Source organism: Schistocerca nitens, chromosome 8 (assembly GCF_023898315.1).
Source record: "Schistocerca nitens isolate TAMUIC-IGC-003100 chromosome 8, iqSchNite1.1, whole genome shotgun sequence".
In the NCBI taxonomy this organism is placed as follows: domain Eukaryota; kingdom Metazoa; phylum Arthropoda; class Insecta; order Orthoptera; family Acrididae; genus Schistocerca; species Schistocerca nitens.
The window spans coordinates 157,452,571-157,479,948 of NC_064621.1; the positions used below are offsets into that span (position 1 = coordinate 157,452,571).

At 37.1% G+C, this 27,378-nt stretch overlaps 1 protein-coding gene across 1 annotated transcript in view; it reads left to right on the forward strand.

Moving 5' to 3' along the window:
* LOC126198726 (epoxide hydrolase 4-like) overlaps positions 1-20,982 on the forward strand; it is a 128,411-nt gene extending 107,429 nt beyond the window's left edge. The window contains exon 6 of the mRNA XM_049935247.1: positions 20,581-20,982. Coding sequence (XP_049791204.1) covers positions 20,581-20,867 — 287 coding nt within the window. The 3' untranslated portion in view covers positions 20,868-20,982. The remainder of the gene's footprint in view (positions 1-20,580) is intronic.
* The last annotated feature ends 6,396 nt before the right edge of the window (positions 20,983-27,378 follow it).

Genomic DNA, 27,378 nt, shown 5'->3' on the forward strand with positions numbered 1-27,378 from the left:
GGTGGAAGGAGTATGTAGAGGGTCTAACAAAGGATATGAAATTAAAGGCAATATTATAGAAAGGGAAGTAGACATAGATGAAGATGAGATTGGCAGTATGATACTGAGAGATGAACTTAGTAGAGCTCTGAAAGTTCTAAGTTTAAACAAGACCCCGAGGGTAGATAATATTTCATCAGAACTACTGATAGCATTGGAAAAGCCAGCTATGACAAAACTCTTCAGTTTGGTGTGCAAGATGTATGAGACAGGCAAAATACCCACACACTTCAAGAAGAATGCAGTAATTCCAATTCCAAAGAAAGCAGTTGATGACAGCTGTGAAAATTACTGAACTATCAGTTTAATAAGTCATGGTTGCAAAATACTAACAAAAATTCTTTATAGATGGATGGAAAAGCTGGTAGCAGCCAACCCTGGGGAAAATCAGTTCTGGATTCTGAAGAAATGTAGGAAAATGTGAGGCAATACTCACGCTATGACTTATCTTAGAAGATAGGTTAAGGAAAGAAAAACCTACATTAAAAGCATATGTAAACTTAGAGAAAGCTTTCAACAATGCTGACTATAATACTCTCTTTGAAATTCTGAAGGTAGCATGGGTAAAATACAGGAAGCAAAAGGCTATTTACAACTTATACAGAAACCAGATTGCAGTAATAAGAGTCGAGGGGCATGAAAAGAAAGCAGTGGATGAGAAGGGAGTGAGATGGGGTTGTAGCCTATCCCTGATATTTTCAGTCTGTACGTACAATGAACAAGCAGTAAATGAAACCAAAGAAAAATTTGAAGTACGAATTAAAGTTCAGGGAGAAGAAATAAAAACTTGGAGGTTTGCTGATAACGTTGTAAATCTGTCAGATATAGCAAAGGACTTCGAAGATCAGTTGACTGGAATGGACAGTATCTTGAAAGGAAGATATAAGATGAACATCAACAAAAGCAAAACAAGTGTAAAGAAATCTAGCTGAATAAAGTCAGGTGATGCTAAGGGCATTATATTAAGAAACAGGCACTTAAAGTAGTAGATGAGTTTTGCTATTTGGACAGCAAAGTAACTGTTGATGGCCGAAGTAGAGAGGATATAAAATGTAGTCTGGCAATGGCAAGGAAATCATTTTTGAAGAAGAGACATTTGTTTACACTGAATGTAAATTTAAGTGTTGGGAAGTCTCTTCTGAAGGTATGTGCCTGAAGTGTAGCCATTTATGAAAGCGAAATGTGGACGATAAACAGTTCAGAGAACTAAGAGATTAGAAACTTTCAAAATGTAGTGCTACAGAAGAGTGTTTAAGGTAGATGGGTTGATCACATAACTAATGAGGAGATAAAGAATAGAACTGGAGAGACAAGAAATTTATGGCACAACTTGATCAAAAGAAGGATTGATTGATAGGACACATTCTGAGAGGATGTAGACTGCAGTAGTTATTTGGAGCTTAAGAGGCTCGCACAGGATAGAGTGGCATGGAGAGCTGCATCAAATCAGTGTTTGGACTTAAGACCACCACCACCACCACAACAACAACAACAACAACAACAACAACAAAAATAACAAAGAGAGTATCGGTTAGCCAGTTCCACCTCCTGCTTAGTCTTAAATTCCTTAAGTCAAGATAAATGAGCTTGACTACTTGTAATAGGTAAACAAATTAAAATAGTACAAAATTACTTTGTACAATCCCATACCAACTATTGTTCATTCAGTGGGTTGTTCATTGGGTACAATCGTTGTTGTTGTTGTTGTTGTTGTTGTTGTTGTTGTGGTCTTCAGTCCTGAGACTGGTTTGATGCAGCTCTCCATGCTACTCTATCCTGTGCAATCTTCTTCATCTCCCAGTACCTACTGCAACCTACATCCTTCTGAATCTGCTTAGTGTATTCATCTCTTGGTCTCCCTCTACGATTTTTACCCTCCACGATGCCCTCCAATGCTAAATTTGTGATCCCTTGATGCCTCAAAACATGTCCTACCAACCGATCCCTTCTTCTAGTCAAGTTATGCCACAAACTTCTCTTCTCCCCAATCCTATTCAATACCTCCTCATTAGTTACGTGATCTACCCACCTTATCTTCAGCATTCTTCTGTAGCACCACATTTCGAAAGCTTCTATTCTCTTCTTGTCCAAACTGGTTATCATCCATGTTTCACTTCCATACATGGCTACACTCCATACAAATACTTTCAGAAACGACTTCCTGACGCTTAAATCTATACTCGATGTTAACAAATTTCTCTTCTTCAGAAACGATTTCCTTGCCATTGCCAGTCTACATTTTATATCCTCTCTACTTCGACCATCATCAGTTATTTTGCTCCCTAAATAGCAAAACTCCTTTACTACTTTAAGTGTCTCATTTCCTAATCTAATTCCCTCAGCATCACCCGATTTAATTTGACTACATTCCATTATCCTCGTTTTGCTTTTGTTGATGTTCATCTTATATGCTCCTTTCAAGACACTGTCCATTCCGTTCAACTGCTCTTCCAAGTCCTTTGCTGTCTCTGACAGAATTACAATGTCATCGGCGAACCTCAAAGTTTTTACTTCTTCTCCATGAATTTTAATACCAACTCTGAATTTTTCTTTAGTTTCCTTTACTGCTTGCTCAATATACAGATTGAATAACATTGGGGAGAGGCTACAACCCTGTCTCACTCCTTTCCCAACCACTGCTTCCCTTTCATGCCCCTCGACTCTTATAACTGCCATCTGGTTTCTGTAAAAATTGTAAATAGCCTTTCACTCCCTGTATTTTACCCCTGCCACCTTCAGAATTTGAAAGAGAGTATTCCAGTTAACATTGTCAAAAGCTTTCTCTAAGTCTACAAATGCTAGAAACGTAGGTTTGCCTTTTCTTAAGCTTTCTTCTAAGATAAGTCGCAAGGTTAGTATTGCATCATGTGTTCCAACATTTCTACGGAATCCAAACTGACCTTCCCCGAGGTTCGCTTCTACCAGTTTTTCCATTAGTCCATAAAGAATTCGCGTTAGTATTTTTGCAGCTGTGACTTATTAAACTGATAGTTCGGTAATTTTCATATCTGTCAACATCTGCTTTCTTTGGGATTGAAATTATTATATTCTTCTTGAAGTCTGAGGGTATTTCGCCTGTCTCATACATCTTGCTCACCAGATGGTAGAGTTTTGTCATGACTGGCTCTCCCAAGGCCATCAGTAGTTCTAATGGAATGTTGTCTACTCCCGGGGCCTTGTTTCGACTCAGGTCTTTCAGTGCTCTGTCAAACTCTTCACGCAGTATCTTATCTCCTATTTCATCTTCGTCTACATCCTCTTCCATTTCCATAATATTGTCCTCAAGTACATCGCCCTTGTATAAACCTTCTATATACTCCTTCCACCTTTCTGCCTTCCCTTCTTTGCTTAGAACTGGGTTTCCATCTGAGCTCTTGATATTCATACAAGTGGTTCTCTTCTCTCCAAAGGTCTCTTTAATTTTCCTGTAGGCAGTATCTATCTTACCCCTAGTGAGACAAGCCTTTATATCCTTACATTTGTCCTGTAGCCATCCCTGCTTAGCCATTTTGCACTTCCTGTCGATCTCACTGCATTTTTATATTTTCTCCTTTCATCAATTAAATTCAATATTTCTTCTGTTACCCAAGGATTTCTATTAGCCCTCACCTTTTTACCTACTTGATCGTCTGCTGCCTTCACTACTTCATCCCTCAGAGCTACCCATTCTTCTTCTACTGTATTTCTTTCCCCCATTCTTGTCAATTGTTCCCTTATGCTCTCCCTGAAACTCTCTACAACCTCTGGTTCTTTCAGTTTATCCAGGTCCCATCTCCTTAAATTACCACTCGTTTGCAGTTTCTTCAGTTTCAATCTGCAGTTCATAACCAACAGATTGTGGTCAGAATCCACATCTGCCCCTGGAAATGTCTTACAATTTAAAACCTGGTTCCTAAATCTCTGTCTTACCATTATATAATCTATCTGATACCTTTTAGTATCTCCAGGATTCTTCCAGGTATATAACCTTCTTTTATGATACTTGAACCAAGTGTTAGCTATGATTAAGTTATGCTCTGTGCAAAATTCTGCAAGGCGGCTTCCTCTTTCATTTCTTCCCCCCAATCCATATTCACCTACTATGTTTCCTTCTCTCCCTTTTCCTACTGACGAATTCCAGTCACCCATGACTATTAAATTTTCGTCTCCCTTCACTACCTGAATAATTTCTTTTATCTCACATACATTTCTTCAATTTCTCCATCATCTGCAGAGCTAGTTGGCATATAAACTTGTACTACTGTAGTAGGCATGGGCTTTGTGTCTATCTTGGCCACAATGCATTCACTATGCTGTTTGTAGTAGCTAACCCGCACTCCTATTTTTTTATTCATTATTAAACCTTCTCCTGCATTACCCCTATTTGATTTTGTATTTATAACCCTGTAATCACCTGACCAAAAGTCTTGTTCCTCCTGCCACCGAACTTCACTAATCCCCACTATATCTAACTTTAACCTATCCATTTCCCTTTTTAAATTTTCTAACCTACCTGCCCGATTAAGGGATCTGACATTCCACGCTCCGATCCGTAGAACGCCAGTTTTCTTTCTCCTGATAATGACGTCCCCTTGAGTAGTCCCCGCCCGGAGATCCGAATGGGGGACTATTTTACCTCCGGAATATTTTACCCAAGAGGACGCAATCATCATTTAACCATACAGTAAAGCTGCATGCCCTCGGGAAAAATTACGGCTGTAGTTTCCCCTTGCTTTCAGCCGTTCGCAGTACCAGCACAGCAAGGCCGTTTTGGTTAATGTTACAAGGCCAGATCAGTCAATCATCCAGACTGTTGCCCCTGCAACTACTGAAAAGGCTGCTGCCCCTCTTCAGGAACCACATGTTTGTCTGGCCTCTCAACAGATACCCCTCCGTTGTGGTTGCACCTACGGTACGGCCATCTGTATCGCTGAGGCACGCAAGCCTCCCCACCGACGGCAAGGTCCATGGTTCATGGGGGGGTACAATCATTATTATATAGTAAACATATAGCATTTCTATCCATATCGTTTTTCCTGTCTTCAATACAGTACCATTTTTGTTAAATTACTTTCTTAATTCTAAATATAATCAACTTGTACTGTTTTGTACTAGCCTATTCTTTTAGGTTACGGCAAACCAGCAGATGGAATTATGTTTTGTGAACCTAGCAGCTTTTTAGTGTGGTATACTATGATCCGTTAATCCCTATTACTTTCATTCTTGGTCAGTATAGAAAAGTCAGACACTTGTCTCCTTATTAATCATTTAATAATCCAGTATATCTATTTGACCACAACAATTCAGGTAGGTGCCTTTAATTTGGAGCTGGCCACAAAATTGTTAGTATTCTACATTTGTAGAAACTATAACCATAAAACACTTCTCTCCTCAAAATGAATTCTTACACATTGTATTACCTTTAACACAGAAATGGCCCCTATATAAAGGGTGTTGGTTTTAACTTGGAAAAACTAAATATCTCAGTAAATACACACTGTACTGAGAAACTGTTTCAGATGGAAAGTTGATATTTTCAAGTGGGGGCATCTTTCAGTGTGAAAACTGGCCACCCCTTAACCCCCCCCCCCCCTTCCCCCCTTCCAATGGTGGAATCAGGTTTTTATTTTCAAATGAGAACCTCTCATTTATATTGCAGATTTGGATTCTATGCCAAAAATTACTTAGGATTTATCAACAACATTTTTTTTCTCAATTCAATATAGATTGCACTGTATTTGACAAAATTCAAGTTTTCCAGTTCTTGCAATTAAGAAAGAACTCACTGTTTCATTTTCAATAAAGATGTAAACTTATGGTCTGAACAACTGATAAAGACTTAATTTAGTTTTGCAAATTTGATTGCACAATACAACTTTTACGTTCAGTCATTTAGGTCTGCCATATAAGCTACATTTAAGGCAATAAAGTTTTCTGTTCCTTTTGGGGTTGATTCTGGCAAGCCCTTAGAACATGAGAATGCTTGATTTCAGTGAGTCCCATTGAATATCAATATCAGGGTGACTGATTTCATTGTGTTCTTTCATCCAACCACCATAACTCTTGCATTGATTACATCCAAATCTACTACAAATGGGAAAAAAATGTGACAGATAAACCTTAGGTATTTTTTAGCTTAGACTCTGAATCTGCAATGAAAAGGAGAGTGGTTCCCATTTGAAAATAAAAAGCTTCTGTCGTGTGTAGAGGGTGGGTGTTTAGGCGTTAGCCTGTTTTAGTACAGACAGATATCCCTTTTGAAAATATTAATTTTTCATCTGGAACATTTTTTTCATCTGATGTGTGTTTTTCAAGATATTTATGTGTTCTAACTTGAAACAAACACCCCGTATATTTCTCCATTTCCTCAGCTCAAGTGTAGATCAGCCTTCCTTCATACACCTACCCCATACCTCACATATAAGGGTACAGAATCTTGGTTATGCATAAACACCTCTCTCCTCATGTATTTTGAGATGAACTTCTTCCTATCTTATTATGAATCCATACCCAATTGTCTGGGTTTCTTTCTTTCTGTTTCCTAAATTCTCCTCCATACCCAGTTGTAACTAGTAATCTGTTTATCAGTACCCTATTTTTATTTGCCTGTATGAACATTGTTATTTATTGGGAATCTGTACTAAGTTATTCATTACTGATGCCAATTCTCCTTGCTATGGATGTTCCTGATACCTTTGGGCTCTAAGCTTGATGTTAGCATGTCATCAAACGTAATTTAAATTCAATACTTTTCACTCTTCCCATCTTCCCCACCTCAACAGTGTTGGTAACATGTGCACAGCAATCTGTAGTATAAATATATTCAAATTATACAGTTGTTCTTCTGATGTATAGTCAACATTTTAATTGTCTTTCAAGTGTGTGGCAGATTGTTTAGAGATATCTTCATAGGTATGGATAAAATTAACTAGTTCTTCTTAATAATTTGTATTAATTGTAGTGTTTCAATTATGTGTTCTTTTTAAACATCTTTGTGTTTGTGAAATTGTAATCCTGAAAATTTTCTCCAAAGGAATAACATATTTTAATTGGAAACAAACACAAGGAAAAGAGATGGGTTGCTAGGAATGAGGACTATTGAATATGGAAAGATGGAGGATCAAACTGATTCCTGAAAGAAGGAAATAAGGAAAAAAATAAAAGATCAGGAATGTTGAGACCTAAGAAGGAAAATGACAGCCCCAAAGGCAGACACCCTTGCCAATCCCTCCCTGAATATCCTCTTTGGCAGGTGCATCACTAATGGGTCAGAGGGTAGTATTTATCGGTCACTGACCCTACACGGTAGACACCACCAGCTGTGCCTCCACAGTCTCCAAAAAGTGGTCGTCAACACCCTGCTACTTGGGACCAATGTTGATCATGTGTTCACCAAAGAGATCTTTGTTGTTTTAATAGTGTGCTAACTTCTTTTTACTGTTTACCTGGACATTTAATCACTATAATAATCATATTATGGCACATGATATATTCATATATTCTAATAACTTTTCCTGTGCATATACATCACTGAATCAATACTGAAACTTTTCTCAGTACATTTCTTTCTATGCAACTTGAATTCATCACAGATAACACAAGGGTGACTGGATAATGTAAAGAACTAAAAACACAATATTTGGTTTTAAATTCTCAATGTTCACATTACCTACTACCTTTGAACCATTGTTGCTTAATTAGTTTTGTGAAGGTGTACTATTACTAACTGTGTGCAAGCAAAATACAAATTTCTGCTGTTGTCTCTTGGTTATTTTTTGTTGAAAATCCTTGAGTACTGCCTGCTGGAAAAAATCAATCTCTCAGTTGTAACTGAAGCTTCTGCTAGTATTTCATTGTTCCAGCATAATAAATAGGTAGAACAGTAGAAGGAAATAGAATAGGAGGCAGATAGAATAGTAAAAGAAGAATGATTGTTATACAGAAATCGAAATATGAAGGAATATAATTATCATTCACAAAGATTGTGAATCATCTGAGGACTTGTTTCTGTGTAATAAATCTTAATCAAATCTATGTTGTATAATCCTGTTTCTCTGTTGTCTGAGGGATCTATTAGAACACTGCTTTTGGATGTGATATGTCTATCACCTTGCAAGGACCCTCATATCTATGAAAAGATTTACTCATCTCTTTAGATTTGAGCTAGTGTAATAGGCTTTAATCAGTACCATGTTGCCCACCTCAGATCCTGGCCTTATTGCATTTGTCTTGTGCTTCTTTATTCATTGTTCCATCTTTTTAATTCCTTCTTTTCTTACTATTACTGAACATTATCACTATGTCGAATTACTCCATCAGGCCACTTAAACAACCTTAACAACCATTCTCTGATAGATCTTCTGCTTGATGCTACCATTAGAGAATGTCTGGTAGATAAATATAGTAGTTTATTTAATAAAATTTGTAATTCCAGTGTCATCTGAACCAAGTGATATGTTCACATGACTCATGTGTACAACAGTGTTTTCCAGTCTCTTTCTTTTCTTTATTCCAGATGGGTTGGATTGAGGATGCTATTTGGAAATAGGAAGGTGTTGTTCACCTTCCCATCCTAGTAATTATTTAACACTTATAAACTGTGGACCATTATCAGTAAGCGGCTCCTAGTTTTCCCACATCTGCAATATATTCTCTTAAACAGTTAATTATAGTGGCCATGTTCACTAATTTTGTAAGATATAAACTTAACGTGTTTTGACCAGTATCCATCTGCAACAAATATAGAAGATACTCCACTTTTACCTTTAGATCATTTAAATCCATTGGATTTACGAGATGTATTTTATAAGTTACAGCACTCTTACATTCCATCACATTTTTCGTAAGTCACATGTTCATAAGATCCTCGTTACTTCCATATCTAAGTTCCAAAAATACTCATTGTAAAATTTAATAACATGTTTAATACTCTTTCATATATCATAATCCCTGTACTCTGTGTAGAAACCAGATTAGATCTTCTAGTTCTATACGAGAAATACACAATTTCCAATTGTTTGAATTCTCATTTACCCTCCAGGAAAAAAGTCTTCACATACTGGCAGCTTTTTTGACAATGTTCCTTGGTCCCAGGATGTGACAGTGTCACCTAATTGTTCATCAGACTTACACCCTTCTGTTTCTGCTTTAGTTAATAATTGTACTTCATTATTAGTATAATTCATATACACAAACTTATCTACAAAGATTACTCAAAGACCTCTTGTTCTATTTTTTATTTGTATTTAATGGTAATCAAGAAAGTGTGTCAGGTACTACATTAAGTGAAGCTTTAATGAAATTAATTCTCAACTTAAACAGCAACAACAGCAGCAACATGTTACTAATAGACTACATTACAGCCTATTCTCGGTTAAGAATGTTAAGGCTTGGTGATAAGATACTGAACTTCACCAAAGTAGAAATTGAAGCTGCATGCAAGATTGTCTGACAAGTCTCAGTATCATGGGTGGGAAAAAAATTGTATTTGGATCCTGTTGGCCACAAGATTCACCTCCTGATGTAACTGACAGCTTTAGAGAAAACCTTAATTTTCTAGTGCATAAGTTCCCCAGTCATACTGTAATCAACATTGGACACTGTAATCATTCATCAATCAACTCAGAAAATTAGTTTTGTTAGTGGTGAGTGTGACAAGACATGCTGTGAAACATTACTAAATACCTTCCCTGAAAACTGTTTAGAACATATAGTTCGGGACCCCAATCATGATGGAAATATATTAGATCTAATGGCAACAAATAGACACGACCATTTTTAGGATGTTCACATCAAAACTGGTATTAGTGACCATGCAACGGTTGTGGCAACAAGATTGCCAAAGTACAAAGGGCAACAGAAGTAGAGAGATGTGTATGGTCAGTAAACCAGATAAAAAAGAAGTAAGTGTCATATCTCAATGAGGAAATATATACTTTTAGCACAGGACAGTAGCATGTAGCAGAACTATGGCTTGGGTTTAAAAGAACAGTTGACCACGACCTGGACAGATATTTACCTTGTTGCATGGTTCATGATGGGAGAGTGTACAGCCACTGTAAAGTAACTTCCAAAGAAACAGATACTATTGCATAAAAGGTGAAAAACAATGCATAGGACTACAGATAGAGACATAATGGATGAAACACTTTTGGCTGTCATGAGAGCAATGTACGAAGTCTTCAGTAGCTACTGTTGCAGAATATTTTCAAATGATATTTCATAAAATACAAAGAAATTCTGATTGTATGTGAAGGGTGTTAAAGGCACCAGAGTTAGTGTTCAGTCATTCACAGATGTGCCAGAAAATGACAACAAGGGTAGCAAAGTAAAAGCAGAAAGTCTCAAAAAAAATCATAAGTGAGTGTAATAGATATTTTTATCACTGTTGCTGAGAACAAGGTGAAGTCATTAAAACTGAACAAAGCTCCAGGGCCCAATGTAATCCCTAGCAGATTCTATACTGAATTTGCAGCTGAGTTTGCCTTCTTTTAGCTATAATCTATTGTCGATACCTCGAACAAAAAACCATGCCCAGTAATTGGAAGGAAGCACAGGTCACACCCATCTACAATAAGGACAGTAGAAGTGATTTGCAAAATTACCATGGATCAAGGCAGTCAGATAGATGCAGTATTTCTCAATTCCCACTTATTATCAAAGTATGATTCTATGGGATCAAGCAATTTTTGTGACTGGACTGAGGATTCTTTGGTAGGGAGGATGCAGCTAGTTATCCCAGATGGAGAGTCATGATAGATGCAAAAGTAACTTTGAGTGTGCCCCAAGGAAGTGTGTTGGGACCTATGCTGTTAATGTTGTATATCAATAACCTTGCAAACAATATCAATTGTGCTCACAAACTTTTTGCAGGTTATGCAGTTAGCTATAAGGAAGTACTTTCTGAAACAAGCTGCATAATTCAGTCAGATCTTGATAAGATTTCAAAGTGATGGAAAGACTGGCAACTTGCTTTAAATGTTCAGAAATATAAAATTGTGCATGACACAAAGTGAAAAATGTAGTATCCTTTGACTATAACGTCAATGTGTCACAGGTGGAATAGGTCAGCTCATACAAATATGTGGATGTACACTACATAGGGTTGTGAAATGAAATCATTAGATACACCCGTCACAGGTTATTGGTAGAATGCTGGAGAAATGAAATCCATCTACAAAGGAAACTGCTTACAACTCATTTAAGACATCCTAGAATTATATATCTCTCTCTCTCTCTTCTTCTTCTTCCTTTTTTTATTTTTATTTTTTTTTTCTGTCATGAAAACCTGCCTTTGCTATAAAAAGTGATATGTTTCTTACTGTGCCAAGGTCAACTCCTATACCTTTGATATCTCTTCCCCTTTTCTTTGCAATGTGAATTTGAAGTTGTGATTGCTTAGTACATGAAAGACTTGGTTAGTTATTCTGTCATTATTCATCCTACCTATGTGCCCACAGAATTTTAATCTCCTTTCTCTCATTATATCCGTTAGCTTTTCAATTTTCAGTTACGTTTCTGTATTAGATCTTAATCTGTATTCTGACTCTCTGCTGCTTTTGGGTCCTAGTATCATTCTTAGAATTCACTTTCAATTTTTTTCTAATTTTTTGAGCGCTCCCTTCATAGCCAGATTAAGAGGTTCTGTTACATGCAGTATTTCTGGTCTGACCACTGTTTCATAATGTTTAAGTTTTGTGATCCTCTAGATTTTATGTATTCTAATCTCTGTTGCTGTCTCTTCCTTTATGTTGTTTGATATCCATAACAGTCAACTACAGCTATTGTATTGTTATTTGCCTTAAGCTTTGAGTACACTTCTGATATTTGCGGTGAACTGTGTTTTTTCAGATGATATTTTTGTTCCAATTTTTGTGTGTGATGTAGTTCCGTGATATGTTCTTGTGCACTTTTGGTGAGTTTTAAAAAGTGATATGTCATCTGCAAGTGCTAGACAGTCTGCAGAGATCTTTTTTGGCCTTCTTCCTAGTTGTATACCCTTAATATTTATGGCTGTCCTTCATTCTCTAACTATTTTCTTTAATGCACTATTAAGAAGTAGGGGTGAAAGGCTATCTCCATGTTTTACTCCTGATTTTATTTCAAAAGTTTCCAACAATTCTCACTTAATTTGTAGTTTTGATATTGTGTTGGTTAAAGTTGCTTTAATTATGTGATCTAGTCTAAACTTTTTTCAAATTTAGATTAGTGTATTTCTATCAATAAAAGGGTACACCTTTTTAAAATCTGCAAATGTTATCACATATTTAAACTAACTAATACTTTTAGTAAATGACTCCCCTTCATATCATCATCCAAGTATTTAAATCTTAGGTATCATTCATTATACTTCTTATAGCTAACCCCAACTATTACTGTAATGCCTAAGGTCTAGTTACTCAAGCAGTAGCTTTTCCTGACTTCTTGATGACCAATACTTCTTTTTAAATTTATCTTGAAAGTCACTCCAGGAAGAGAATTTTTCCAAATGAGCTGTGTTCCCCTTTTAAATAATGCAAGGATTTAGAAAATACACTTAAAAAGTAATTAGGATTAACCCTCTCTTCTGGTTTAAATTTAAGAAACTGTGTGGATAGATTCATTAAACTTTCTATGTTCAGTTCCATACTGTGCAAGTGGAAATCCATAATTATGATTTAGTCTCTTTTTATTAACCTTGTCCTTCTTTTTAGCAAATTCATCCTGAATCTTTTGTGACTCCACCTCCATTCTATCTGTCTCAGCTAATGAATAAGTTGTGCTGACAGATGATTCAGTCTTCTCTGGTACTTCTTTTTTTCCCTTTAAACCCCCAATGTGCTGCTCCACAGTTACGAGACTGGAAACTGAAACTGTAGTCACATCAGAATCTTTATTCAGCTGTTGTACATTTAATCTTATTATAGTGTCTGAGATTTGTTTATGTACCTCAGCATACTCCAGTTCAGCAACATCTCTTTCAAATCTTTATTCTCCTCTCTACATTGTTCATTAACCTAACAATGTCACACTGGTTAACAATTTAATTATGTAACTTCCCTGCTAAACTTGAAACTGCTGATTGTAATTTGTAAATTTTATTAATTATTTTTTTCTTTCCATTGATGTGAGTCAATGTACCTGGAATTAATATAGCTTCACATCTGTTTCAGTAATGGCTCATCCAACCTGAACACCTGAGTCTTTGTAATTGCATTTAATACAGCTCTTAATTTCAGCTTTAGCTCATCTCTGTGAATCCTTAAATCTGTCTTTAAGTCTGCCCTTAATTGTTCACTATGACTTTTAAATAAATATTTTAAATGTCCCACCATGCTTCCCATCAGCACTGGCATACAGTTAAACAATACATCATTTAAAACTACTCTTCTCCTAGTAACAACTACCACAGTGGATCGGTAAATCCTCTAAAAAAATCTTTCAAATGCAAGTACACTTAAATCACCCCACAACACAGACCACAACCAAAAAAATAAAAATAAAATAAAATCAACTTGGTTTCAACACAGTTCACCAGTGTTGCTTGCATGGCTTGCAGCATCACTATGATGATGAGTAACTAGGTTGCCATACTTAGTGAACTGGGTTGCTGCTGGCAGGTCTGCAACTGATGTTGCTACTCCCATTGCTGTGGTGTATTTTGAACCTGATGATATGGACGTAGACCTTTGTAGTCTCAGCTACCAATCTTCCAAATTCTTTTTAATTTTGTTATTATTCAGAGACAAAACTTACTCCTTCTCAAATTTCCTTATCTCCTCAGATGTAAATATTCATTTGTTTCATGATAATTTTGTGCTGTCATTTTGTTGGTAGTGACAACAGCAATAATTGGCAGTAATTCTTCAATTAAAAGTCCACTTATCTTTATATTCCATTTAATCTGGATTTTTGTTTATTTCCAGCACAGAATTATTCAGGGTCCTGTCATGAGGGCTGTAGAATTCAGTGTTCCCCTTTAAATATATGTTGTGTTCATATTTTTTGTTATCTTGAAGTTCCGAAGTGCTGTACCTGGAATTAAACTTTCTTCTTGGACCACACTGGAGCAGCTTGATGGACTTAGTTACTGCTGAAATTGTGTTGGTGCTAGAATCAAATAAAATTCACACCAATTTTCAGCATCCTAGAAAGAAGTAGGAAATACCTCTTCTTTTAATGACTGCTTATACTGCATTTCAAGATACAGTCAGTTACTATATTACAACGTTTAGTAATACGGATCATTGCTTGTATGTACAATTTCAGATTGTACAAATGATTGATATTTGTGACAGCTCTGTCGCTTCTGTTCTGCCATGGTGTCATACTGCATTGTCACAACAAGCTTCTCACTTGATGGCATACCACTCTACTGCAAACCAGGACATCGACTTATGGAAGTTACACAAACCTCACGCAGATATCAACTCACGGTAATACTGCGATTGCTGCCCCACCTTGAAGAAATTCAGTTTCCACCCATGTAGAGTCCATGCAGGATACAGTGGCTGATGCACAGTGACCAGTTTTTGTCCAAGCGCTGGGCAAGTTCATTCAATTGTTCGGAAGGGAAGGCCAACAAGTGTGTTTCACCTTTCAGCTGGTCAGCGATGACAGAATTGAGGCACATGGCGTGCAGTCTTTCACAAATGATTTTACAGAAACAGTTCAGCAAAAAAAATTCATTTTGCTTTACTTATAGTTTTATATGATGATGTGCCCAGCGTTTTGTTAATGGTCATAGTTATTGTGATATTTGTGTGGAAGTAAGACACTGCACAAAATGTGGAAAACTTTTTGTGCATATTACGTAATAAAGTGGAACCTCAATTTTACAGATACATTCTCTAGTTTTACATTTTTCACTATTCTACACAATAAATTCATAGCCCCTGTGAAAAACCCATAAGATCAATGCTAAAAATTCCCCAATTTTAGATTTCTTCCTAGGAAGGTTTACCTCTATTCTAATTTCTTATTTCACATCTCATTTGACTTTGTTCTGTTTTTTCCTATTGACATTTGATGTGACTGAACAAGTTATAATCACTCAAAAAATGGTTCACACCATGGGTTGTGGCAGAATTAAGTGAATATTTTAGGCTTTTGTGGGGAGGGGATATGTGATAGAGGAAATACTTATGTAATCCATGATCTATGTTGCCAATACAACTTGCAACATTTAGCTTCACCAGGAAATTATGATACATCTACTGCTAGGATGCACCGGTAATGGAAAAGAAAGACAGTCGACATGAAGTATTCTGGACCAAGCCAGTACATGATGAAGTGGCTCACCACCACCTTTTCTTGCGCCACTTATAACCGTATCATCTTTTTCCATTTATTTCCAGTGTACTGTATTCAACAACAATATCAATCATCAACCTTTTAAATTCAGACACTAAGTCTCAAAGAATCTGATTGGTCATAATCAAGGAAACATCACCCATTTCCGGCTACTGAACTCTTATTGAATGGTGACTTGTTAAGTCACCCAATAGCCAGTGCAGCCACCACACCACATTAACACATGTGAAATGAACTTACCTACTGGATGTGTGGACAGGGGCAGTGGCCCTTCAGCGATGGGTATGCAGGGAGTGGTAAAAGCATTTTGTGAAGTGATGAAAATATACTTTTCATGCAGTTGATGTGCTATGACAGAAATTTCACACAGAAATAGAACAAGGGTTTTGTGATAGCACATTTTAAAGGCTTTAGTGTTGAAATCTGACATGATACAGTTGCAACAGCTACATACACTACTTGCATATATACTTTGCACCACACATGCCACACACCATAGGTCGTAAAGATTCCAGTTGTGACAGAGGGCATGAAGTGAAACTGTAGCACCTGAGCTATCTTTCAAATTTACATTTTACACAGTGTACAGAAATTCACTGAGCCAATTTCTAATAAGCCTGTAACATTAATTGCGAAGTAAACTAATCTTTCCACATCTGTTTCTCTCATCAAGCCTAGAATAACACATCAACAGCAGTGAGCATATGGAGTGTGGCTCATAAGAAGAGCATTAAACAATAACAGCAATGTTGACAAAGTATCTCATTAAGCAGACGTCCACATTTATGTTTATGGTTTAACCACATAGCTGCTGTGATGTTTATGGTTTAATTCACCATGTTTATCAGTTATAATTTTTTTGTGAGTACAAAGGATGATCTCTCAAAAATGCATGTTTTGAACATATAATTTTTAGTCATAGCAAATCAGAAAACAGCTTGATTACCTTGTACCTGGATACCAATTTCAATTTTTTGATGAGTTTTTACTTGCTGTTACACGTCTATGTGTTATTTTTTTTAAAGAACTGATTAAATTCATTACCAAAAATTATTGCATAATTGGCCTACCACAAGGATCTGTCCTGGCCCCACTATTGTTCAACCTGTACATAAGTAACATGCCAGAAACTGTATCTAGGAAGATCTGCATATCAAAGCAAGCACCTAGAGGAGGGAGAAAATGTGCTCACACAACACCTTAGAGTATGTGGTGACTACTACAGAAATTGGAGACTGTGTTCTAACCCTACAAAAAATGAAGTGACAGCTTTCCACCTTAACAACCTATTAGCAAACCAGCCACTAAATGTCACCTTCTGTGACAAATCAGTTAAAAATAACCCTCATTCTAAGCATCTTGGAATCACACTGGCCGATCACTTACATACAGGACTCACCTCACATCACTAGCAGAAAAGTTAGACCAGGAACAACATTATCCGAAAACCAATTGAAACTTCCTGGGGTGTACAAGCTGAAACTCTCCCTACAGCGGCCTTAACTCTTGTATATCCTGTGGCTGACTATTGTGCACCTTTCTGGTACAGGAGTGTGCATGCCAGTAAGGTTGACATTCAGCTGAATGACAGCATGAAAATTATAATGGGCACTCTGAGATCAAAACCACTATCTTGGCTGCTGCTCTCAGTAGCGTCGACCAAGAAGCAGTGGCCTGCGAATGGGATAAGATTAATAACATAAAGCTCTCCCAAAGGCTACCCGCCCCGGAAATACTACTCAATCCACCCTGAACGCATCTCAAATCAAGAAAACCATTCTGGACAGCTCAAGAACCCGAACCATTCAAGATTGAAGATGTGTGGAAGGAGACATAGAGAAACAACACCAGCATACTTAGCCATGGCCTCAAACAGCCAACATGCATACCAGGCTTCCAACTACCTAGAAGAACCTGGTGTGTACTTGACAGAATCTGATGTGGACATTGAAGAACTAAGTCCTTCACATACAAATTGGGATACTTGGACTCCCGATTGTGCAACTGTGGAGCAGCAGAACAGAACACATTGTAGAGTAATGTTCCAATAGTCATAATCAATGCCTTGCCAATAGCACTGGCTTGGATAGACTCTGTGGATATCTGTTTATGATATAATTAGTGACCATAATGCTTGCACATTCCCTTTGTTATGTATAAATATAACTGTAAACTGCATATATATTTCCTTGTGATAGATAAATAAATAAATAAATAAATAAATAAATGTATAAACATTGTATTGTACATTTAATTTTCTTCAATTAGACAGATTTTACGCAAAGTATTGAAGAGGATTGTAATTTTTAATCATATATGCCAATTACATGAGTTTTTTCACATAGTTTGGGGAGCTTTTAACATTTTCCTCAATTTTGCATTTTAGTTTGGACCACACAAAAACATAAAGTAGGAGTTTCACTGTATGTTTTTGAATATGAAATTTAGCTAACATTTTTCTTTAGATTTGGGTGAAGGTCCATCTGTCACCAGTCTTGAGAAAAACTGATGTGACATAGCACACACATATGTGACCTCGATGCACCAGCGATAAAGCCAAAGCAAAATATCCACAACATTCCTCATATTTCATAAATGGTTCAGATATCGAAATGAGATTTTAGCAAATGATAACATTCAAAGAGGAGCATATTTTGCCGTATCATTATTATGTAAAACTTCATTCTCAGCTGTTTTATTTCTCTAACTACAGACTTTTTTGATGAGAAAATGTGGGTTTTAAGGCCCGTTGACAGCTTGTGAAACAAGAAATGCTATGGGCTTCGGACAACATAAGTGAAGACATTTCACATTTTTTTTTTGTACTGAGGATGTGCTTTTTGACAAACTACTGTCCTTACTCTTCCTCAGTTCATCACTTAATAAACCACAATTGTACCTGCACAACCTGTTAGTGAGGTGAGACTGCGTAAACTCTGCTGTGTTTTGGCAAAATAGGCATCATAAATGATCCAATTTTAACACAGGATTTATTCAAAATTCGCCACCCCTGACACTTCTCTGAAAGTTACAAATAGTTTAACAAACCAGGAAAAAATAAATTACTGCATTTTTGGCAGAGTTCTTTTTAGATACTAACCAATGCAGAGGTGAGAGTAGGTCTTTTTGAATGGCCACCTTGCAAGTGTGGGTATGGAGGGGGTCCACTTAACATCTACAAAAAAAATGTGACGGTAAGGTTCAGCTTAGAGCAGCACTTCCCCTCCAGTGCTTGGCATTTCCCGTAAAGTGCTTGTCCATAACCCCCACCACTACCAGTCTCCCAAACGTCTCCTGCTGTCTGCACATCTGCCGGCGATGGCATTCTGCACAGACTATAAGCATCACATGCAAAACAGGCTACACAATTCTTCAAAGAGTATACTACTCTTAATTATTTAACCACCATATTGTTTCATCTATTGTAGCCATCACTCATCACCTATCACCTGTTCAGATGCAGGATTTCACGTGACTCTGCCAGAGTGATAATTTAATCAGAAGCTCAGGTCAAATATGGCTCTGTTATATTTGGCTGTTTTGTATCATGACTGAAGTCCACTCATTCAGGATATCATGATCATGAGGTAACATATTTATTTCACCATTCTCGGTGACCAAGTACTACACTTCGTTTTGCATCTTCATGATGAGTACACTATGGACTCTCCATCTTCCAAGATGACACCATAACGCTGCATGCATAAATTACTGGTTTGATAAACACTCAGGCACACTCTCATGCCTCGATTGTGCCACTAAACCAAGTGATCTTAATCACACACACACACACACACACACACACACACACACACACACAAAAATTAGTCTCTGGTTGCTTGCCAGATCGTGGCCTCTACAGCCAGAGACTGTGGTCAAATGGTCATTAATCCATACTGGATTTTCCATTGTTTGAAACTTAAGTACTCTCTTCGTTACTGACTAAAGGTCATTATCAAGGAAAGAGCCAATTTTACATGGTATTAGTGTGATATGCCTTGGTGGCAGGTGGGGGGCAAATTTTTTCTGGTATATTTATTTTTGTGTCTTATATTCATATTGTACAAATCAGTTTAAATGCTGGCCGGAGTGGCCGTGCGGTTCTAGGAGCTACAGTCTGAAGCCAGGCGACCGCTACGGTCGCAGGTTCGAATCCTGCCTCGGGCATGAATGTGTGTGGTGTCCTTAGGTTAGTTAGGTTTAATTAGTTCTAAGTTCTAGGCGACTGATGACCTCAGAAGTTAAGTAGCATAGTGCTCAGAGCCATTTGAACCATTCAGTTTAAATCAAAATTATGTTCGTTATTAGCCCATTAGGGAGTAACGGTGTTGCTAAGCAAGCTCAAGAATTTGAGATGTTTAAGGGGCCTCTGTACCCTGTGTACATTTAACTCAATGCACACATTTCTTATATTTGCTGAATAAATACCTAAATACTAGGATTGTTCCAGGAGATGATTCCATAGCACAACAGGGAGTATAAATATTTATAATTTACTATCACTCTTTACTTAATGTTACAATGAGTGATACTTTAAGAACAAAATCTTCCAAATTAACTGACTGGACAACAAGGAATTTACATACAGCGTTGCATTCTATTTCATTTAATGTATGACCATTAATCTCTATTATTGGTAGCAACAGGTCAGTTTACCTTGACTGTCTATTAATTGCAGAATATGATAGCTTCCCAAATATAATTTTTTCATGAAAACAAGTGAATTACCTGGCATGAATACAATATTACTATGACAGATTAATTTTTCATGATTAGTTCTTTTAGGTATTTGTCACGTAATAAATGGTATTGTCTGTAAGAAATATTTTTCCAAAATTATACTAAGAAGTACTTCGAAATGGAGGTCCTTGAAAGGAAACAGCAAATTGGTGCAATTAAGTCAGAACAGAATGAGATAAAGGGTGTATTTAAGTGTACAAAGGTAAGGGAGCCTAATGTTACGCAAAGTATGAACTCCAGAGGAAGAGATTAATGAATGTGTTTCTAAAAATCAAACATGTGATGTGTAATTGTGTGCAGGCTTGTGAACCAAACCATAACTCCTGTTATGACTGAGAAACTTCTTTATTTTTATTGCAAACTTTAATATTTGATAAGCATGAAACCTTTTGTAACTTTTTGTTAGTTAAATGTTGTTGGCACACTTTTATATTCGATATTAGAACTCAAGAACTCCCCGATCTTGTTGTATTAACATTACTAAAAGCTTCACAATTATTATTAATTTTCTGATTGTTATTATCATTACAGGTGGTTTCACAGCTCCGATAAACTATTACAGAGCATCAATGTGGAATAGAGTTACCAGTGAACCGCAACCAAAACGTGCGGAACCAAGATTTGATCTTCCTGTTGGACTATTTCTATTTGCAGAAAATGACAGGTACTTGGAAGGAGAATCATTACTCAAAACTGCAAAGTCATGGATTCCAAATCTGAAGACTCAAATTGTCAGTGGAGGAAACCACTTTGTCCAGCAGTCAGTACCAACACAACTCAATCATGTTATGAGGGAGTTCTTGAAAAGTTCCTCTTAAACTAACTGGAAAATACTTATAAGTTTGAGACAAGTGATTTGTATTACATGAGAATATGTTGTATTCAGCTTGTTATTTTTGTAAAAAAATAAAAATTCTTGGTTGTTGCAATACATACAGTGTCTTGTCTGTTTGTACTTATGGATGGCAACTGTCTCACATTCTTCTCCCCTTTGTTATGTTATCTTAAGATGAAGTGCACATTTCATACTCGTAAATAACAGATGAAACTAGCAATAAGAAAAGATATTTGGAGCAAGAAAGAGAGAGTTACATATTAATGGTATAGCTGTGGCAACAAAAAATGGACCCTATTAATGCTTTTGCTGCCATAGGCCTCCGTACATGCCCTGCTACACTGTTCGCCAGATGCTGAGGACATATATAAGTGAGCTGCTTCGGTTTGCCTACTGTGTTCTGGAGGTCTGCATGCATCTTGAGTTGCTGACCTCATTGCTGCAGACAAGTGAATAAAAAAGTTTTGGGTATTTACCATACAATATATGTGCCTTATTGTGTGCCTTATTGTGCTCAGGAGAAACTCAGCCCTAGTATCATGCAGCAGAACCCTTGTAGTCTTAAAAACAATCAGTCTTGTAGGGTGACACGTCCATCAAGTGTTCAACAATTCAAACTCACATTCAAATTAGTTCAGCAGAACTTTCAAAGCCTTAGCAATAAGCACAATGAGTTGGATACCACTGCAGCAATTGATAACCCTGATGTTTTAGTTATAAGTGAACACTGGTACACAGATGAGCTCATCTGTGTACCAGTATGTAAGCTACTCTCCATGATATTTTGCTCTGTCATCAGTAGAAAAGAGAAATGTGGTAGTGGGGTAGCTATCTTTGCAGCCAGCAGTAGTAATTATACTGTAATAGATGTAAGTGCTTTCACCATTGATGATGTAATAGAACTAGCAGCAATTATTTACAAGTGGGGGAAAGAGAACTTAATTATTATAGGCCTATACAGACCTCCATCTGGTAGCCTAGATATTTTCTTTGATGTTCTTAATGACCTGCTTATTGACATTGACAGTAAACACTGCAATAAAAATGGCTGGGTTAACATAATAATAACTGGAGATACAAACATTGACTTGCTCTCCAATAACTTTGTCTAAAAAACTAATGCTACTAGCTCAATTTAAATTAACATTTCTGATAAACGAGCCCACTAGAGAGGTCAATAGTGTAAAATCATGCATTGACAACATTATAACTAACATGTCCCACTTTACATGCAGTGCATCAGTTCTGAAGCTTGCCACCTCTGACCACCACGCAATACAGGTGTTGATAGAAGCTGAAAATCTTCATATCAATAGAAAAGAGAAACAATATGTGACAAAAAGAATTACCAATGATGAAAATGTTAAAAATCTCAACAGTTTGCTGAAAAGATTACAATGGGGTGAAAAAAACAGCATTACTTTAAATGAATTTGCATCAGATTTTTATTATTGCTTCAATGCCTCATGCCCAAAAATGACCTTCACAGTAAATGACTGCAAAAAGATACAAAAAAAAAAACTGGAAAAATCATGAAGCGAAAACAGCAAAAGAGAAACTTAGACTTTTTCAATATGCAAAGGTAGATAATAACAATAATAATAGACTAAAGGTAGAATTTAAGAACTATCGTGATTACTATAAAGATCTGCTGCTAGAAACTAAAAGTAAATATGTAGCCACAATGTTAATAAACTCTACTAACACTGGTTTAGCTGTTTGGAAAGTAATAAATAGCTTTAGGGATTGTAAGGACAGATAGAGTGATTTTTACTATAAACCATAAAGGGCATATCATGAAATGACAATGTCAGATTGCAAATGTTTTTAATGAATACTTTTCTTCTGTTGGAAATTCAGTCAATGGCCATTTTAAGAATCTTCAGTGTAGATATAAGGGCATTCCAATCAAACAAAGCATATACTTGGCCCCAACCAATAACAAGGAATTCGAAAACATAGTAAGGTCATTAGAAATACATAATCAGCAGGCTATGATTGTCTATCGTTGTTGTTGTTGTTGTTGTTGTGGTCTTCAGTCCTGAGACTGGTTTGATGCAGCTCTCCATGCTACTCTATCCTGTACAAGCTTCTTCATCTCCCAGTTCTTACTGCAACCTACATCCTTCTGAATCTGCTTAGTGTATTCATCTCTTGGTCGCCCTCTACGATTTTTACCCTCCACGCTGCCCTCCAATGCTAAATTTGTGATCCCTTGATGCCTCAGAACATGTTCTACTAACCGGTCCCTTCTTCTCGTCAAGTTGTGCCGCAAACTCCTGTTCTCCCCAATTCTATTCAATACCTCCTCATTAGTTACGTGGTCTACCCATCTAATATTCAGCATTCTTCTGTAGCACCACATTTCGAAAGATTCTATTCTCTTCTTGTCCAAACTATTTTTCGTCCATGTTTCACTTCCATACATGGCTACACTCCATACAAACACTTTCAGAAATGACTTCCTGACACTTAAATCTATACTCGATGTTAACAAATTTCTCTTCTTCAGAAATGCTTTCCTTGCCATTCCCAGTCTACATTTTATATTCTCTCTACTTCGACCATCATCAGTTATTTTGCTCCCCAAATAGCAAAACTCCTTTACTATTTTAAGCGACTCATTTCCCAATGTAATTCCTGCAGCATCACCAGATTTAATTAGACTACATTCCATTATCCTTGTTTTGCTTTTGTTGATATTCATCATATATCCTCCTTTCAAGACACTGTACATTCTGTTCAACTGCTCTTCCAAGTCCTTTGCTGTCTCTGACACAATTACAATGTCATCGGTGAACCTCAAAGTTTTTATTTCTTCTCCATGGATTTTAATACCTACTCCGAATTTTTCTTTTGTTTCCTTTACTGCTTGCTCAATATACAGATTGAATAACATCAGGGAGAGGCTACAACCCTGTCTCCCTCCCTTCCCAACCACTGCTTCCCTTTCATGCCCATCGACTCATAACTGCCATCTGGTTTCTGTACAAATTGTAAATAGCCTTTCGATCCCTGTATTTTACCCCTGCCACCTTTAGAATTTGAATGAGAGTATTCCAGCCAACTTTGTCAAAAGCTTTCTCTAGTCTACAAATGCTAGAAATGTAGGTTTGCCTTTCCTTAATCTTTCTTCTAAGATAAGGCGTAAGGTCAGTATTGCCTCACGTGTTCCAACATTGCTACGGAATCCAAACTGATCTTCTCTGAGGTCGGCTTCTACCAGTTTTTCCATTCGTCTGTAAAGAATTCGCGTTAGTATTTTGCAGCTGTGACTTATTAAACTGATAGTTCGGTAATTTTCACATCTGTCAATACCTGCTTACTTTGGGATTGGAATTATTATATTCTTCTTGAAGTCTGATGGTATTTTGCCTGTCTCATACATCTTGCTCACCAGATGGTAGAGTTTTGTCATGGCTGGCTCTCACAAGGCTACCAGTAGTTCTAATGGAATGTTGTCTACTCCCGGGGCCTTGTTTCGACTCAGGTCTTTCAGTGCTCTGTCAAACTCTTCACGCAGTATGTTACCTCCCATTTTTTCTTCATCTAAATCATCTTCCATTTCCGCAATATTGTCCTCAAGTACATCGCCCTTGTATAGACCTCTATATACCCCCTCCACCTGTCTGCTTTCACTTCTTTGCTTAGAACTGGGTTTCCATCTGACCTCTTGATATTCATACAAGTGGTTCTCTTTTCTCCAAAGGTCTCTTTAATTTTCCTGTAGGCAGTATCTATGTTACCCCTAGTGAGATAAGCCTCTACATCCTTACATTTGTCCTCTAGCCGTCCCTGCTTAGCAGTTTTGCACTTCCTGTCGATCCCCTTTCTGAGACGTTTGTATTCCTTTTTGCCTGCTTCATTTACTGCATTTTTATATTTTCTCCTTTCATCAATTAAATTCAATATTTCTTCTGTTACCCAAGGATTTCTACTAGCCCTCGTCTTTTTACCTACTTGATCCTCTGCTGCCTTCACTACTTCATCCCTCAGAGCTACCCATTCTTCTTGTACTGTATTTGTTTCCCGCACTGCTGTCAATTGTTCCCTTATGCTCTCCCTGAAACTCTGTACAACCTCTGGTTCTTTCAGTTTATCCAGCTCCCATCTCCTTAAATTCCCACCTTTTTGCAGTTTCTTCAGTTTTAATCTACAGTTCATAACCAATAGATTGTGGTCAGAGTCCACATCTGCCCCTGGAAATGTCTTAGTTTAAAACCTGGTTCCTAAATCTCTGTCTTACCATTATATAATCTATCTGAAATCTGTCAGTATCTCCAGGGTTCTTCGGGTTCTTCTAAGTATACAACCTTCTTTCATGATTCTTGAACCAAGTGCTAGCTACGATTAATTTATGCTCTGTGCAAAATTCTACCAAATGGCTTCCTTTTTCATTTATTACCCCCAATCCATATTCACCTACTATGTTTCCTTCTCTCCCTTTCCCTACTCTTGAATTCCAGTCACCCATGACTATTAGATTTTCGTCTACCTTCACTACCTGAATAATTTCAGTTATCTCATCATACATTTCATCAATTTCTTCATCATATGCAGAGCTAGTTGGCATATAAACTTGTACTACTGTAGTAGAGGTGGGCTTCGTGTCTATCTTGGCCACAATAATGTGTTCACTATGCTGTTTGTAGTAGCTTACCCGCACTCCTATTTTTTTATTCATTATTAAACGTACTCCTGCATTACCCCTATTTGATTTTGTATTTATAACCCTGTATTCACCTGACAAAAAGTCTTGTTCCTCCTGCAACCGAACTTCACTAATTCCCACTATATCTAACTTCAACCTATCCATTTCCCTTTTTAAATTTTCTAACCTACCTGCCCGATTAAGGGATCTGACATTCCACGCTCCGATCCGTAGAATGCCAGTTTTCTTTCTCCCGATAACGACATCCTCCTGAGTAGTCCCCACCCGGAGATCCAAATGGTGGACTATTTTACCTCCAGAATATTTTACCCATGAGGACGCCATCATCATTTAAGCATACAGTAAAGCTGCATGCCCTCGGGAAAAATTACGGCTGTAGTTTCCCCTTGCTTTCAACCGTTCGCAGTACCAGCACAGCCAGGCCGTTTTGGTTAGTGTTAAAAGGCCAGATCAGTCTATCATCCAGACTGTTGCCCCTGCAACTACTGAAAAGGTTGCTGCCCCTCTTCAGGAACAACACGTTTGTCTGTCCTCTCAACAGATACCCCTCCGTTGTGGTTGCACCTACGGTACGGCCATCTGTATCGCTGAGGCAAGCAAGCCTCCCCACCAACGGTAAGGTCCATGGTTCATGGGGGATAGGAATTGTCTATCAGTACACTGAAAAGATGCCTAGACAACATATCTGATGCCATGGCCACAGTAGTAAATGATGTAATTGCGTCAAGTTGTTTCCCAGATAGTCTAAAGATAGCACAAGTAACCCTGATTTACAAGGAAGGTGATAAATCTAAAATTTAAAACTACTGCCCCATCTCAATCTTACCTGCATTTTCTAAGGTAGTTGACAAAGTTATTTATACCAGACTGATGACGTTCCTGAGTCAACACAATTTAATATTTGAAATTCAGAAAGGCTATATGAAAAACAAATCAACTTCAGTAGTCGCAGCACAATTAATAGGCAAAATAATGACTGCCATAGAGAACAAGGAGTATGTAACTGGAGTGTTCCTTGACCTAGAAAAATCTTTTGACTGTGTCAACATCACCATATTACTTGATATGCTGTGGAGCCTGGGTATTAGGGGTTCTGGCCATGAGCTAATAAAATCGTATATGAGCAATAGAAAACGATTTGTCTTGCTTAAAACAAACAATGGGTCTTTCAAATCTAAATTACTGATATGAGATATGGAGTGCCTCAAGGTTCTGTCTTGGGACCCCCTTCTTTTCTTGATTTATGTTAATGATGTACAGTATTGTTCTCCTAACTGAAAAAAAAAAAAAAAAAATGTTGTATGCAGATGATACATCAATTGTGTGTAAACACGAAGACTATGACAATCTGGAGGTGCTGTGCAACAGTGCAACTAATGAAATAGTCAAGTATTTTAATGAAAACCATCTAAATGTAAGTGCTTCAAAGACTGCAATGATGGAATTTAACACAAGGAAACAAATAGAATTTGGCATGAAATTATCCATAGGCAATGACATTATAAAAAAGGAAAAATGGACAAAGTTCTTTGGAATTATAATCCAGGACAACCTCAAATGGGCCTTGCATATTGATTCCTTAGCCTGTGAGCTGTCGAAGAATGTATTTGCTATAAATAGGATTAGCAAATATTGTAAGGATATGGGTGTACTAAAAACTGCTTATCATGCCCTATTCTCATCAAATTTAAACTATGCTGTAGAAATGTGGGGTGCAACAACTCAAGCCCACCTAAGCACATTATTAATACTACAGAAAAAAGTTATCAGAATTATTTGTGGTGCCAAACCTAGAGAATCATATCAGAATCTGTTCCCAAAA